Source organism: Nipponia nippon, unplaced genomic scaffold (genome assembly GCF_047370975.1).
Source record: "Nipponia nippon isolate SJK-2023a ecotype South Korea unplaced genomic scaffold, ASM4737097v1 scaffold_10, whole genome shotgun sequence".
Taxonomy (NCBI): domain Eukaryota; kingdom Metazoa; phylum Chordata; class Aves; order Pelecaniformes; family Threskiornithidae; genus Nipponia; species Nipponia nippon.
In genome coordinates, this window is record NW_028262291.1 from 21,986,704 (window position 1) to 22,002,287 (window position 15,584).

The window sequence follows — 15,584 nt, forward strand, 5'->3', positions numbered from 1 at the left end:
ATTGCATAATTATGTATAGGCATACCAGTATTAGCTGCAGCCTAGCTACTTAGGAAACAACAGAATGGGCATACATACAAACTAGTTCCTGGAACCATCAGCGTGCAGGAGAAAATTTTACCCTACACCCAGTGATACACATGTTTCTGCTGCTATTAACAAAGCTATTTGGGTTGGTATATTAGGTTGCCTATCTCTGCTACAGTTGCTTTTTCTTACAACAGCATGTATTTGCATAGTTATCCTTTGCAAGAAAAGGGAGAGTAGTTTCCTGTGTGGCAGCATTTAAGAAGTGATGGTCTGTTTAGTATCTTTCTTTTTTGTATAAGCAAAGGGAACATCCTTTACAAAAATGAAAGAATCAAAATAGGTGGAGGACTGGGTGGGGAGGAGAGGTGATGTAAGATGGAACTCAGGTGCCATGAAGTCTATCAGGGCTTACAAGGAATTGTTACTGGTGTTTAATTTCTACAGGATAACCTGCATTTTAAACACTAGTTTATATATACAAGTAAGAGTTTTGTAAAGCTTTTCTTTCTTTTAATTTACACTGCTAAATAGTAATTTTTCCCAGATGTTCAGGTTTTCTCTAGCACCTTGAAACTTTTGAGTTTTTGTGTTCAACTGTGGAGCAACACATGTAATAAGCTTCAGAGAATCTATTCTACTATCCCAGGACAAATTCTCACATCAGTCGTATTTTTAAATGTTTTTAGTCTCCATATAGTTATTTTAATAATTGCTGGGTGAGTAATGCTTTCACTATTTTTAATTCTCTCATCTTCAATTTCAAATGTTTCTGAAAATTATTTTGCGTCTAATAGCCTTGACAAAAACTTGTGCAATGTCTTAATTTTGTTTTAATATGAAGTACCTATTCTGCATTTACAGATACTGTTTTATTTCACTATGTGAAGAGGAGGTAGGAGGATTGTCTCTGTCCAAAGCATTAAAGAATGATTCCCAGAGACACATTAAGAAAAGAATAGCACCCTCCAACACTGATTTTTCAAGTTTCTTTAATAGTAATTCATGATGACTACAAGTAGCATTAGTATTTCAGAAGCTGTGTTTTTTCCTGTTTCCTGTCTTGTATTTGGAATGCATTCCAAATTCCAGAATTTTTGTGTGTATTGCTCTTTTGGCATGTTTTTTGATAGATCAAAACCAGACTCTCCAGCAACTGTGTGATATCAGTACAGAATCATAGAATCATAAATGTTGGAAAGGACCTCTGAGATTGAGTCCAACCGTTAACCTAACTGCCTGCTCCACCTCTAAACCATGTCCCTAAGCACCACATCCACACGTTTTTTGAACACTTCTAGGGACTGTGATTGCACCACTTCCCTGGGCAGTCTGTTCCAATGCCTAACCACTCAGAGAAGAAATTTTTCCTAATGTCGAATCTAAATCTCCCATGGCACAACTTGAGCCCATTTCCTCTCATCCTTTTGCTTGCTACCTGGGAGAAGAGACTAACCCCCCACCTCGCTACAACCTCCTTTCAGGTAGTTGTAGAGAGCAATAAAGTCTCCCCTGAGCCTCCTCCAAACTAAACCACCCCAGTTCCCTCAACTGCTCCTCGTTCCCTCCTCCTGCTCTAGACCCTGCTCCAGCTTCGTTCCCCTTCTTTGGACACACTCCAGCACCTCAATGTCCTCCTTGTAGTGAGGGGCCCAAAACTGAACACAGTACTCGAGGTGTGGCCTCACCAGTGCCAAGTACAGGGGCACTATCACCTCCCTGGTCCTGCTGGCCACACTATTCCTGATACAAGCCAGGATGCCATTGGCCCTCTTGGCCACCTGAGCACACTGCTGGCTCATGTTCAGGCGGCTGTCAACCAACACCCCCAGGTCCTTTTCTGCCAGGAAGCTCTCCAGCCACTCTTCCCCCAGCCTGTAGCATTGCATGGGGTTGTTGTGACCCAAGTGCAGTGAACTGGACCTGGCACTTAGCCTTGTTGAATCTCATACAGTTGGCCTTGGCCCATTGATCCAGCCTGTCCAGGTCCCTCTGTAGAGCCTTCATACCTTCAGGCAGATTGACACTTCCACCCAACTTGGTGTCATCTGCAAACCTACTGAGGGTGCACTCAATCCCCCATCAAGATCATCGATAAAGGTATTGAATAGAACCAGCCCCAATACTGAGCCCTGGGGAGCACCACTCATGACCAGTTGCCAGCTGGCTTTGACTCCATTCACCATGACTCTCTGGGCTCGGCCATCCAGCTAGTTTTTTACCCAGCGCAGAGTGCACTTATCCAAGCCATGAGCAGCCAGCTTCTCCAGGAGAATGCTGTGGGAGACAGTGTCAAAGGCCTTACTAAAGTCCAGGTAGACAAAATCCACAGCCTTTCCCTCATCCACCAAGTGGGTCACCTTGTCATGGAAGGAGATCAGGTTGGTCAAGCAGGACCTTGCCTTCATGAACCCATACTGGCTGGCCTGATCCCCTGATTGTCCCGCACGTGCTGTGTGATGGCACTCAAGATGATCTGCTCCATGACCTTTCCCAGGACCAAGGTCAGGCTGACAGGCCTGTAGTTCCCCAGATCCTCCTTCTGACCCTTCTTGTAGATGGGTGTCGCGTTAGCTAACTTCCAGTCAGCTGGGACCTCCCTGGTTGACCAGGACTGCTGGTAAATGATGGAAAGTGGCTTGGCAAGCTCCTCCGCCAGCTCTCTCAGTATTCTCGGGTAGCCATCTGGCCCCATAGACTTGTATCATGGAGCAGTGACACTCAGCTTTAGCCAAGATACCCACGTCATCCAATAACAATCATATGCCAAGAGCTGAGTCTGAGAAGAAGATGCCAGGAGGTGGAAAGTAAGTATAATGTCTTTCAGATTAAGGAAAGAGAGGCAGCTTTATTGGAGTAACATGAACAGATGATTATGCAAGCCCAGTCTCTAATGGATTCTTTTAATCCCCCTTTTTGGAATCTAGAAATGGTGGGCTTAAGTATTAGTGTACAGAATAGATACACAAGTAGGCTTTTATTCCAGTCTCCTAAAAAGTACAGCAGAAACCTGATGTTTTGTAAACTGAAATAACAGAGGAGCAATAAGATCAGAAATTTTCTGATTGTTTTCTTATCCTAGTTCAAGTATGATCCTTAATAGTCTTCCTGCAGTATCCTGTGGATATTTCTGCACATATATATTGGGTGTTCAATAGATGTTTGTCTAAGGTTTATAGTATTAAGCTGTCTCAGATTTGTGGATGGGGAGATGATTTCTTATCAAAAAGACTGTCCTTCCAAAGGCCACTCAAAAGTTTCAGATGTGATGTAGTTAATCGAAAATTAAGACTGTTTTATGCATCTGAGTTATCAGCACCTAGCTGAAGTTTACTTACTTCCTAAAAGAAATGAGGCAACGATTTTATGTTCTTTGATGCCAGCTACAATTCTACACTATCTTGACTGAGTTCAGTATGGAAAACTGATTCAAAGGAATACAGTCTGGCTAATACTTTGTTTTATACCTTTAAACATAGAAGGTTTGTTAGATTAAATTAATTTAACTTCTGTAACCCTTCTTGTTTTTTCTTGACTGTATAACTGAAGTATGCGTGGCTTAAGAAAGAGCAGACTAACAGTAGAATAGATACTCATGCATATGTTCCTTTTCTGTCTGAATAGATCTTTTAATGATCACATCTTATTCAGTGTAAAATGCAGTAAAAGATGAAATGACTGAATGAAAGTATTAGAAGGGTAGTTTCAGAATGGTGTTAATTCTTTCAGTAGAGTTGCTTCTTAAATTAACATTGACTTTTTTGCCTGAAATACTTTAGTTCAATTTGGACTAAAAACAGATGGTGAATGATTGTTTTAAGAACTGGATTTAATATCCGTTGCCATTTTCTCATTCATGACCTAAATGAGAATAGGTATGAACTGAAACTACTTTGTATAAAACTTCCCGCAGAGTAAGCCAGCATAAGTTCCATCCACCTTTCTTCCCAGTGTAGGTAATAAACCTCTACTTTGGTATATGTGTGTTAGTGACTAAAGCACTGGACTGCAATGGCAACAGCTCTCAACTTTATTCCTCTGTACTGTTAATCTCCTCCAATTTTTTCTCAATGTCATGGCTGATTTGTGCTTTGTTGGTTTGTCAGCAAAGTTAGGATTTTTTTGGCTCTTCTTGGCTATGCGTACACACAGTAATAGAAGTATTGTGAAGCTACTTATTTCAGCTCTTTATACATCTGAGCTTCTGGGGTTCATTGAGATTTATGCAGAGAGGTTTTCTGGTATTGTGAATTATGAAGATGTAGAAGTGACTCAAAAATCCAGGAGATGAAAAGTTAAGCAAAATAATAACAATAATAACATTCTAAGCTGCAAAGGCTGTATGTTTAACAACATGGTTTGTTTGTTTTGTTTGTTTGTTCAGTTTTTTTTAAGAAAAGGTGTACTCTTTTTAAAAGTAGTCATCTGGACTGGAAACTTGTATTGGAAAATAAGGAATGCTGGAGTTTTCACATAACTGTCTTGGAGTGGTGAACATGAGAAAAATTACAATTGGCTTGCCCTGAAGAGTGAGAGTGGACAATGTTGATGGCTTTGAATGCTCGTATAATGCTGGGTTATAAACAAAGCCTAACTAGTATAAGTTTTGTGTTATGTTTCTGAAGGCTCAACCATCCCTGTTGGATTTCTGCATGTGTTATCATAGCACCATTAAAGCACTCTGACACCAAAATTGTGGTAAGGACTTGACACCACAGACATGTTGCAGTGCTTCTTCTATTCAGTTACAATATGTAGACTACTTCTGAAAATAAGTGTTCTCTGTTGTATGTGCAAGCCTTTGTAAAGGAAAGAGAAGACATGCCAAAAAATTTGGTTTATTCTTGTTTTAGAAAAAAAGTTAACTGCTGCACATTAATGTGTTATGGGGCGTATTTTGAACTTGGGGGACATACTGTTTTGCATCATCATTGATATGAATCAAACATCTGAGTATTATGCTGATAAACAGTCTTTCTAAATACCTTTTTCAGTGCCAAGTATGATAATGCTGTAAAATTATTAGTGACTAACTTCAGCATTTTGTATGTTTATACCTTTGTTTTCTTTTGGTTTTTCCAGTTTTTGTGTTTCAGTGACTAGGTTAGGTAAGTTGTGTTCTGGCTTCAAGCTGCTTTTTTAATTTGATTATGAGTACTTGGTTTTACAGATCTCTTTATCAGTGGGCCTTTCTGTGATAGGATTTTCAGCCTTAGACAAATCAGTTCAGGACTTTTGGCATTCTGTCATCCCCAAGTACTTTAAAGTCATCTCAATAAAAATAAAATATGATCAAGTCTTGATGGACTCTTCAGACTTTCTTATCTCAAATGAAGCTTTTCAGAACATTAATGGAGAAGAATGCATCAAGAGATCAGAACAAGAAATATTGAACTAAGTCTTAAATAATTTTTTCACATAATAAATAGAAGTAGTAGTATTACACTAGAATTTTCCTAGTGTTAGTGGAGGAAAAAGAAGCAAACTAACAAAACTGTAAATGTGAGATGTTTTAATCAGAACATACTGAGAACAAATTACCTTTGCTGTTCCTTTTTAGGTCTAGTGTTGGCCCTTCTAGAAAGGGAGCTGGGTAATCCTGTGAAATCTGATACATTCTGTCAGTGGAGTTAACAGTGTGCAGGCAACAATCTTATCTGAGTAATAACGTTCTAGTGTTTGCATATGTCTAGTACAGTCTTTACAGCATTCTGTTTTATTTATTAGTGTTTAAGTGCCTAGAAAACCTAATTAAGGTAGTAAGAACAGTGTGATATCTGATACTATGTGTATTTTTATTTTGAGTGTCTTTGGGCTTTTCAAATGATAGTGATTTGCATTTTCTTGTGTAAAATGTCAGCACTGAAGATATATACCAGCTCCATTTGAGGCAAATGTATGTGCAATATGGCTTTATAGTGGAAATATAATGTCCATTTCCTTTGTTAGGAAATCAACTCTGCTTGGGCTGGTACAGTCTAAGTTGTATTTGACTACCTGTGGTCCTAAAGGGCTATCTTTGCGCTTGGCCTGATGCCCTGGAAATGTTGTTGTTTTTGAGAACCTGAAGAGTTGTGCTTCTGCAACTGTTTCAGAGACTGTAGGAGGAGCCCTTCATTAGGTGGTTAAGTTAACATGATTGACATGCCTTTATCTGCCAAAGCATCAGAGATATTTTGACTGTGATACAGATATCCTTTTGTTTTAAAAGGAACATCTAGAATAGATTGGCCTTATCCAATCTAATTTGGTTATATTTGTATTAGACTATATTTATCTTTTAGTAAGATTACTGTTCAAATGTTCTTTGAAACAGTAATTTACATACCACATAAATGCTATCACTTTCTTGGTGGACAGACTTGTTATTTGGCACCAGTTATGTTAAAATAGACAAACTTAGAGGTGGAAGTTAGTGGAAAACACATGTTACCTTTTTCAAAAAGAAGTAATGGGGCACTGCTATTGTTGTGGGTTTTTGGTCTCATTCTGTTCCCTGAGCTTCTGAATTTACAAGCTTGTGTTTTAAAAAGTAACACTGCTAGCTACAGGGTAGATACCTCAAAGTACATCTGCTCAGTATGTCCAGCAAAATTTTCAGGCTCTGTTCGCAAAGATTAGGCATCCATATTTGTTTTCAGTAGCTAGTGTGACTTTATTCTTGGAGGTACTCAGTAGTCTGTAACTTGCTTACTTTGATTTCTGAATGCTAACTTTAGATGTATGGGATTTCAGGGCATAACTTAATATTCCTCACCTTATAATAGCAATTATAATTTTAGTTATGAGTCATCTTATTAATAGTAGGAATAAAATGGGATATTTTCTTGATGAAGTGTCATTAATATAATATGCCTGAAAATTTCACATCTACCATTTTTAGTCATATTAGTCTAGACAGCACAATATGTAACTTAATGTTCTCATTGCCTTAAATTTAGGTGGAAGAAGGAAGCAAAAATGTACGCTTAGGTTCACTAATTGGTCTGCTGGTAGAGGAAGGACAGGACTGGAAGCAAGTTGAAATACCAGCTGATCGTAGTGACCCATCTTCTCTGGCTCCACCAGCACCTGTGCTTACCTCAACTCCAGGAGGTCCTTCAGTTTCAGCCCCTCCTAAACTGGAACATCAACCTGGAAAATTGCAGTAAGTTTAGATATTTGTTATGAAATGGAACTCTTATTTAGTTAGATCAGTAGAGCTGAACCAAGAAGAATCTTTTGTCTGTTTTTACTTAGAATTAAACTGTTAGTTTAAGAAAGTGTTTCAGTATGTGTGAGGTAATAGAGCTTGCCTGCCCAGAATATTTCTTTGCTTGTAAGCCTAATAAGTCAATTCGAACAACATAGTTTTATTAAAGCACCTTCTATGGATGTGCCTTTACTATGACATACAAATGCTTTATGAAGGATTCTAAGCTTAGATTAGGAAGAAGTTGTGTTTATATATGATGGACACTAATGCTTATGCATCAGATGCTCAATTTACCTATAACTTGTTTTCTGTTTCTTTTTTAGGAGAAAAAATAAACAAACAAATGGCACACTCCAAAACCCTTCCAAGCTCTTGCACTTTTGATATTAGAAAAAAATTATTTTCATAACGATGCGATGCGAAAAACTCAAAACTGGGTTTAGGTGCTCTTTGTTAGTTTTGTTTTGATCTGTTAGCGTACTCTAAGCATTGCAAACATCTTGGAGGGGGAGTAAATTAACTCCAAAGTGTTAGTCAGGTAACAGTAATGTATAAATCACTGGTTTGTGTCACAGGATGTACCTTATTTGGAGGTATCACTCCTTATTTGGAGTGAATTGCGATAACACAAAAGCTGTAAAATTACAGCCTATTAAAGAAAAGGAAGCTAATTTTGGTAGCAGCCTGTGCTGTGCAAACTGTTTGGGTTTGGTTGGTTTTTGTTTGTTTGTTTTATTTTCTGTTTTGGTTTTTGGTTTTGTTTTTTTGTTTCTCCAAACTTCATTATTTTTTCTATCTGGTTTGCCATGTTTACTTTTTGCTGTCACCATTTAGGCTCTTCTCATGCAAGTGGAAGACAACTAATTGACGTCACTGCCTAAACATTGCCTATAGTAGGAGGACGATCCAAGGAAAGGATCCTTGAAAGGATTAAGCCTTGCATTTTAGTGCCAAAGAACATCAGAAGTGTATCTGTTTCACTGCAACTGTTAGAGATGTATCAGCATCTTTGGAATCAAGTGATCATTTATGACATGGGTTTTTTTGGCAAGGGCTTATGGACAGTTCTTAAAACTCAGTGTGGTGAAAATGTAGTCTCCTTTAGGAAATAATGAATTGGAGATTTTGTGGAAAGACTTGAAACCAAGTATTTATTCTTTTATGAAAGTGTTGCTGCTTTTGTCTCTTAAGGATTCTGAAATCTGTTCTCTACATATTGGGGTTTTTCCTCATTTCAGAAAGAAGTTATGCTAAGGTGCACTGGGTGCTCTGTAGCTATCTACTGTGCTTTGTAATTGATCGCTGTTTGTTTCCAGGCAGAAATGTTACCATTGAGCATACCCCATCTAGGTCAAGATGGCAGGTTACAGGTTTGCTAGTATTATGGTATATCTTGGGTGTAGGCTGATTAAAATGTTTGAGGGTGGGAGGGCTTAATATTTAGTCTTCTAAAACAGATACCAAATTATGCAACTACATCTGTATGGCTTTTGCTTTCCGAAAAAGTAGCCATTTCATTAAATCAATCCTATAAAATAAAATGGAAGCTAGGGCAAAGGTAATGTTATAATTAGAATTAAGCTGCATTAATGATGCAATTACAGCCAGCCAAACAAATAATAGAGATGAGCCACCCTCTTGTCTGAGCTCCTGAAACTCATTTTTTAATGTTAGTATAACAAGCTGGTCTTAAAAAATGTATTTGGTTCCTCACTGATGACCTTTTTTCCAGAAGAATCCACAAGTATATTGCATCGCTGCTGTAAGAGGAAAGCGTGGAGATGAGTTTTCCACTTTATTTTGGTCTTTTTAAGGACATTATTTTGTTTTTAAATTCAAGCTTGCGTTAAAGCTTGGTGAAGGGGCATAATCTGACTTCAGCATTAGGATCACAGCCTTTTTTCAAAACTTTTTCTTCCTCAGCTGTTGCTTCTGAACTAGAGCATATATTGTATAGTTTCTCTTGATATACATTAAATGAAATAAGTTAATCTTATTGTTTAAATAGTTTATTTTTCTCCTAATTTCTTTAGGGTTCGCTTAAGTCCTGCAGCTCGCAACATTCTGGAGACGCATGGACTAGATCCAAGCAATATTACACCTTCTGGGCCTCGAGGAATCTTCACTAAAGAGTATGTAGATATTTCAGTAAAGCTACAACTTCATATACCCTTACTTCTTCCTTTGAACCTAGAGCAATCTCCATGAACTTGAAAAGTCCATTTATTTAAAAAGACAAGTTTTTGTTGCAGTTTTTTCTATGGGGGAATGGCTTAATTAAATCTGAAAAACCTGTTGAGAAGATATGGAGAATAAGTTAGGAAATATTGTAAGAAGCCTTTAATTAAAATAAAATCTTTTTGTGTTTATATCCCATCTGAGCTGCTTGGTACTGCCCTCACATTTCTTGCAGCTCAGCCTGATGGTGGCTATCAACTTCTAGGCATCACTGTTAGCTACCATTGTGGATCTCAAGAATTTTGCTATTCAGAGATGTATTCAGAGCCAAAATAAAATGCCAGCGGCCTTTTTTATTCAACTCCTTTTCTTAGGTGAGTTCAGATCTTTTGCTTCTTTCACTGAAGTTCAGTTATGAAGTCTGTCAGGATTTAATTTGTTCCCTTTTTTATTAGGCTGGGGAGAGCAATGAAGTGTAATGGTAAGAAATCCAGAGTTCTGTTTTTCTCCCATCTTTGGGTTTTTTCCCATCTTTGATTTAAAGAATGTTTGTTTACAAACCTGTGGTTTGTTATGATCAGGCTTCTAGTAGTTTAGTATACATTTTGAGTGTTCTGATGTAATGATTGGCACTCAAGCCTTGGAGTGAGGAACCTGTGTATAAAAACCTGTTGTGGTAGATCCAGAGCCCTTAGCCTTGAAATGGTGCATTATCTTCACATTAGCGTGTATGTTATTGGAGGATTGAGGATTTCGGCAGGAATACTTATTTTTGTTCTCAGTAAAATTATTGCTTTTGACAAATGCCATCATTCATCTACACAGACCTTGTTAGCTGCTGTAATTTTAGTTCCGTTCAAACACAACCAAGTCAGTGTAACTTGGAATTGAACCCAGAGAAGCAGTGGAAGTCTACCGTTTTTTCAGAACTCCTTTTCCTGTGGTATTTGGCTGAGTTGAGATAAAATAAGGAGTTGAATAAATATAATATACTATGTAACAGCAAATTATCAGAGATAGTTTTTTCTTAATTATGTAAGTGTAATGGTAATTTATGGTGTATTAGTAGGCTGTGGCAGGTGGAAACCCTCTAGGACTTTGAGCTACCTAATTAACATTCCCTAGTTGTCATGGAGACGTACCAAAGATATTTTTTTTTCCTGTAGCTATGAGAATTATCTAACAAATCTTCTGATTTTCAAAACTGCTTTCTTCCATATAAAAGATTTGACTTGGAAATGTCGCTTTAAGATACAGACTGTCTGGGATTTTTTTAACCATTCTTTTGAAATGGTGTTAATCTTTCAGATGCCTGTAGGCTCTGCTATTATGTTGTTGATTTTTGTAGAGAGCTCCTACAGATAGTCAGGGAAATATTTATTTTGCTAACTTGAGATTACTGTTAAAATACATGCCATGCTTTATAGCTGAGTGGCTCATGGTCTCTTTTCCAAGTAGACTAGCTATTGATTCATTGAGGGAGTGTTGCAGGTTCACTTTTCACTTTTAAACTCTGAGTTACCTTATTGAACAGGGCTCATGCTCACCAGATTACAACAAACAAAGAAAGATAGTGAGTACTGTAAGCGCGCAAGATTCTTTCCCCCCAACTTTCTATCTTTAAATTCAATTCACTGTAAAACTTTTAACAGCAATAGGAGCTTTCACTTAATAGCTTTCTCTGTCATAATCTCCTCCCTTAGTAGGCTGATACTTCATTTCTCTTATGTATCTGTGGAAGGCTGAATTACTGTTGTCTTCTTCCTGCTTGATTTTGTTTTATGGCATAGCAGGTTTTTTTAGTTTTAAGCAATATCCTCTGCTTTCTTCAGAAATATACTAGAAAATTGATGTGTCAGTACAAAGTAACTCACAACTGCCATCAAAGATTGCACCATGTTCCTAGTCATCAGCTCAGACACTGTGTTTGGAAGAGCTATGTTAAAATTGTTGGTTGTTTCAGTCTACTTCTGCCCTTTCTCATCCTATTTACTAGTGATCCAGGTATTTATAAATGCAACCATAACAAAAGTGGGGGGGCTAGTTACCAATAATAACTGTGTTTTTTTTCTGAGGCCATGTTCCTCCCATCTGTACCTTCCTACCAACTATCACTAAGTTAGTGTCATTTGGTATCTCAAAGCTGCTTAGGCATTCGCATTTTCGGCTTGCAAATAAGGCACAGCACGCAAATGTAGTGCTGGTTTTCCAGAGAGTCATTTCACATGACTTACCGTGTGATCTATGCTGTGTGCAATTTGTCAGCTGCCATTTTGGAGGGATGAGTTCCTTCTATAAAGCTGATAGTGCAGTAAGTCTGATACTCAGAAGTTTCTGATGTGTAACATTGTCTGCTCACCTTTTTCTTTCTTCCAGGAAATCTATGAATTGAGTAGTCAGATGTTCAGATGAAAGGGGATTGGGACAATTTAGTAATTGTAACTGCCACTAGAGGAAACTAGTGTCAATCTATGCACCTCCTGTTGCACCATGGGATCCTTAGTGATTTTTAGGTGTGTGTATAACCTCTAACTTATCCATTTCAAACAAAGGATATTTTGAGCACTAAATACTCAGTTTACTTTGGCCATTCTTTGGATTTTGGCTAACATGAAGTGGAAAGACTACACACTTCTGTAGTAGTGGTAAACTGAATTGTAATAGAGTTGCCACAATCTGCATACTTCTAATAATAACAGTTTTGTAAGGCATATTTTTGTTTAATGAATGTTTACCATGCTCTGGTATCTTTTCTGGGGAGCAGACTGCTCTCTTTCATGTTTGTTATCCCTCTGTCTCATCTTTCTGCATTACTATCCTGTGTTGATAGAGGTTTATAGAGTAGTTGGAAAGATGTGTCCAACCCTTCCTTTTCCAGTTCTAATAAAATGTCTATTTGCCAGTCTTGTACTGAAATCTGATTAATTTTATCTGCTTTGGTGTCTCCTCAAACTCTACTTATATGCAGGCTTGCAGTCTTGCACCTGTGACAGTCATAACATTGCTGTACCTATTTTTCTTAATCAGTTAAATCGTGTGGAATTGGTGGAAGGGAAATTATTTTTATATGTATGTATAACAAATATTTATATAATATATATATAAATATACATATATAAAAATCATACTTCATGTATATTTCATATATATTTATATCTCATACTCATACATGAGTTTCTAAATCCTGAGTGAATCTTCTAATCTAATAACCTCAATTTTGTTAATACATATTTCAGTTAACACACTGAGTCACCAAAATTATTAAAGCATTTTGACTTGGCTATGATAGGTAGAACCATCTGGTTTTTGTCATTTGCATAATATATGGAAGTAATTTTAAAGCATTTCCTTAGCTTTAAAATATATAAGAAGCTATAAAAGCTTTATTTTATGTATTATGAGCAGATGGTCTGTCTTATGACTGCCAAGTTAAAACCCTTAAGTAATTTTTGGTAGCTTCTAATATGTTAACTAGAAACATTGCATTGTGTCATGCAGTGACTTTTTTGTCTCAAAATGTAATGCTAGGGGGTGATTTTCATTCAATGAAATCTATTTTTTTTTTTTCCCCGATATAGCAGTTATCTTAAATACTAAACACTTAATTTTATAACAGATTTTGGCTAACATGTTAATCCAGGAAAACAAGTAACAACTTTAATAATGACAAATTTACATCCTGAGCTCAGTCATTTATTTTTGTTTGCTATTAGTATCATTTGCTGAAGTATGTACTGAATCTAAAAATAAATTGAAGCAAGTCAACAATCAGTAAAAGGCATTATATAGAACATACAGAGCTTTTCAGTTTTCAGTTCTTGGTCCTGGAGTGCAACTTTGTTAGGAAGAACTAAGAATGCATAATGTTCTGAGACTTTGTCCTTTCTACGAAAATTTAACAACATGAACTACTGACTCTCACCCAAGAACAGACTCACTCAAGCAGTAATCTAATGAAATTAGATAGCTTTGTTGTTTAGTATTTATGGCTTATGTGTTGAAGCCATGGTATGGTTGTAAGTAGTCTGATTTTTACATTTTTAATTTCCTTTGCCAGTTTATGTAATAAAACTTTGTGTACATAAACCTTTGTGCACATGCTGTAGTGATGTCTTCATGAAGTGATAGAGATTTATCTAGGGTATATGATACAGACTTTTGTTGTCAGATCTGGAGCACAGCTCTTCTAAGAAGTCACTAGTATAGGTGCAACTGCAAAACAGAAATTTTACTATAGCTTATTTCCCTTTCAATTGGCAGTAGTAGCGTAAATGCAATCTTTTTTGTTTAGCTTCATAGGTGCTAATCTTTAGCATGTTGTTCTATAGATACAATGCACCTAGGGTAGAAGTAGTATTATATCGTAAAGACAGGAGTTTACGTATGTCTGTCATACTGTGCCCGCAAGAGGGAAGTTTTGTTGTGGTAGCTATATCGGTATAAAGACCCTGGGGATAATGCTTATAGAGCAGTCAAGGTTCAGCCACACCTGGGACTGTTAGATGTTACTCAGGTTTTCGCTTTTGTTCTTTCTTGTGGTGCTGTCTTTGAAATTGCTTATGAAGTATAGACTTGTATACTTTCTACACCTGCTTGTGCATATTTGTCAGAAAGGTACAGAAAAATGAATGATAAATGTACTATGTAAGCACTAATTAATTACATTAAATCCAAATGATTATAAATATAACATGAAACAGCTTTTATTTGAGACTTTATAGCCTGAGTAAGTGTACTCTGATGTTTAGAAGAATTGTTAGTGCAATTCACAAATTACCTTGTACACTCACAATTAGTGATGATGAATGTTATACTTCTCTAATACAAACTTTTTCTGTTACTGCATATTCAAGCCCTTTCATTCACAGACGTTAAAGAGACTTTACTAAAGATATCACAAAAGAAACATAAAATTCGTATCAGTTAATAATAATCACCTTCTTAATGTTTGGTTTGACAACAGAAATTTAAATGCACAGAAGTGACTAATTGTAATAGTAATACTTTGGGAATTTTCGAAATAGTTTCCTTGTCAGTATTTCACTGTGTTTAATCACCAGGGATGCTCTCAAACTCCTGCAAGAGAAGCAGAAGGGCAAACCCAGTGAATTGAAACCTGTGGTTTCTCCAGCTTCTCCCCAGCCTTCTGCTTCGGAAGCAACAGCTGTGACTTCTGCTTATCCAAGGCCAGCAGTTCCACCAGTTTCCACACTAGGACAACCTGCTGCACTGGTAATGTTTCTGTTAAGTCCCCAACCTTGCTACAGCTAAATATCAGTATGGCTACTTAAGTCACTATATGAGATTTCCAGAACTGGAGAGATGAAGGAAACTAAGGCTACCCAGATGCCAAGCCCAGTTGTGCAGTCTTTAGTATGTTTGTGTCATTCTAAAGCAGTGTAATTCAAACTGCAGAGCTTCAAAATTATGGTCTACAAACTACTTTGTGTAACTTGAAAACTGAAGCCATGAAAAAATTTACGCTGCAGGCCTTGGAAAGGGGAAAGTCAGAGAGGCAGCCGTTTTATTTCAGTCCCCAAACAAGAAGATGCCTCTAGTTTGGAAATCAACAATACACCCTTTTCCTCAATCCCTGCAGGACCAGTATGTCAGTGTGTATTTCCAGTCTCGGAAACTTGAATCCTGATTTTTTTTTTCTTTTACTGTACTTCATTCATTTGCTTTCCTGCAATATAAGTATATGTAAATGTCCACTGACGAGTTGTCAAGAAGCAAGGAAGAAAAGGGCTTAGTGGTTGCTTTGAAGAGTAATTTTGCAAACTCTAGCACCTAAATACAGTTTCTATGCTAATTTGAAATGTTAGAAATACCAGAAATTATTTTTTAAAGAATAAATGCCCATGCTGAAATGCACATGAGTAGAAATTGAAAAGCTTTTGTGAATAATGGTAGGAAAAACCTTTCTGGCTCTAAAAGTAAATGTGAAGTGTCTTTACAGGCTGAAGTTTACAATGAAGCTACAATTCATAATATCCAGAAAATGCTGCTTTTTTTTGCACTGTACAAAGAACCAAACAAAGCACAGAAAGCTCAAACTTTTTTCCATCACAGAAAAAAAAATGTTTCTGTGGTTGCACCAGAACATAAATATTGCAATTTGTTGTGTGTTGAGTACTACTCAGTATATAGTATATGCGATATAGATTAGGTATCTAAAATAATG

The 15,584-nt window shown here is 37.0% G+C and overlaps 1 protein-coding gene across 5 annotated transcripts in view; it reads left to right on the forward strand.

The window, feature by feature from the left end:
- The window catches only part of PDHX (pyruvate dehydrogenase complex component X), a 71,284-nt gene that overhangs the window by 15,547 nt on the left and 40,153 nt on the right, over positions 1-15,584 (forward strand). For all 5 annotated transcript variants that reach the window (XM_087745938.1, XM_087745937.1, XM_009464027.2 and 2 more), the window contains 3 exons: positions 6,969-7,174; positions 9,256-9,354; positions 14,461-14,632. In XM_087745938.1, coding sequence (XP_087602064.1) covers positions 6,969-7,174; positions 9,256-9,354; positions 14,461-14,632 — 477 coding nt within the window. The remainder of the gene's footprint in view (positions 1-6,968; positions 7,175-9,255; positions 9,355-14,460; positions 14,633-15,584) is intronic.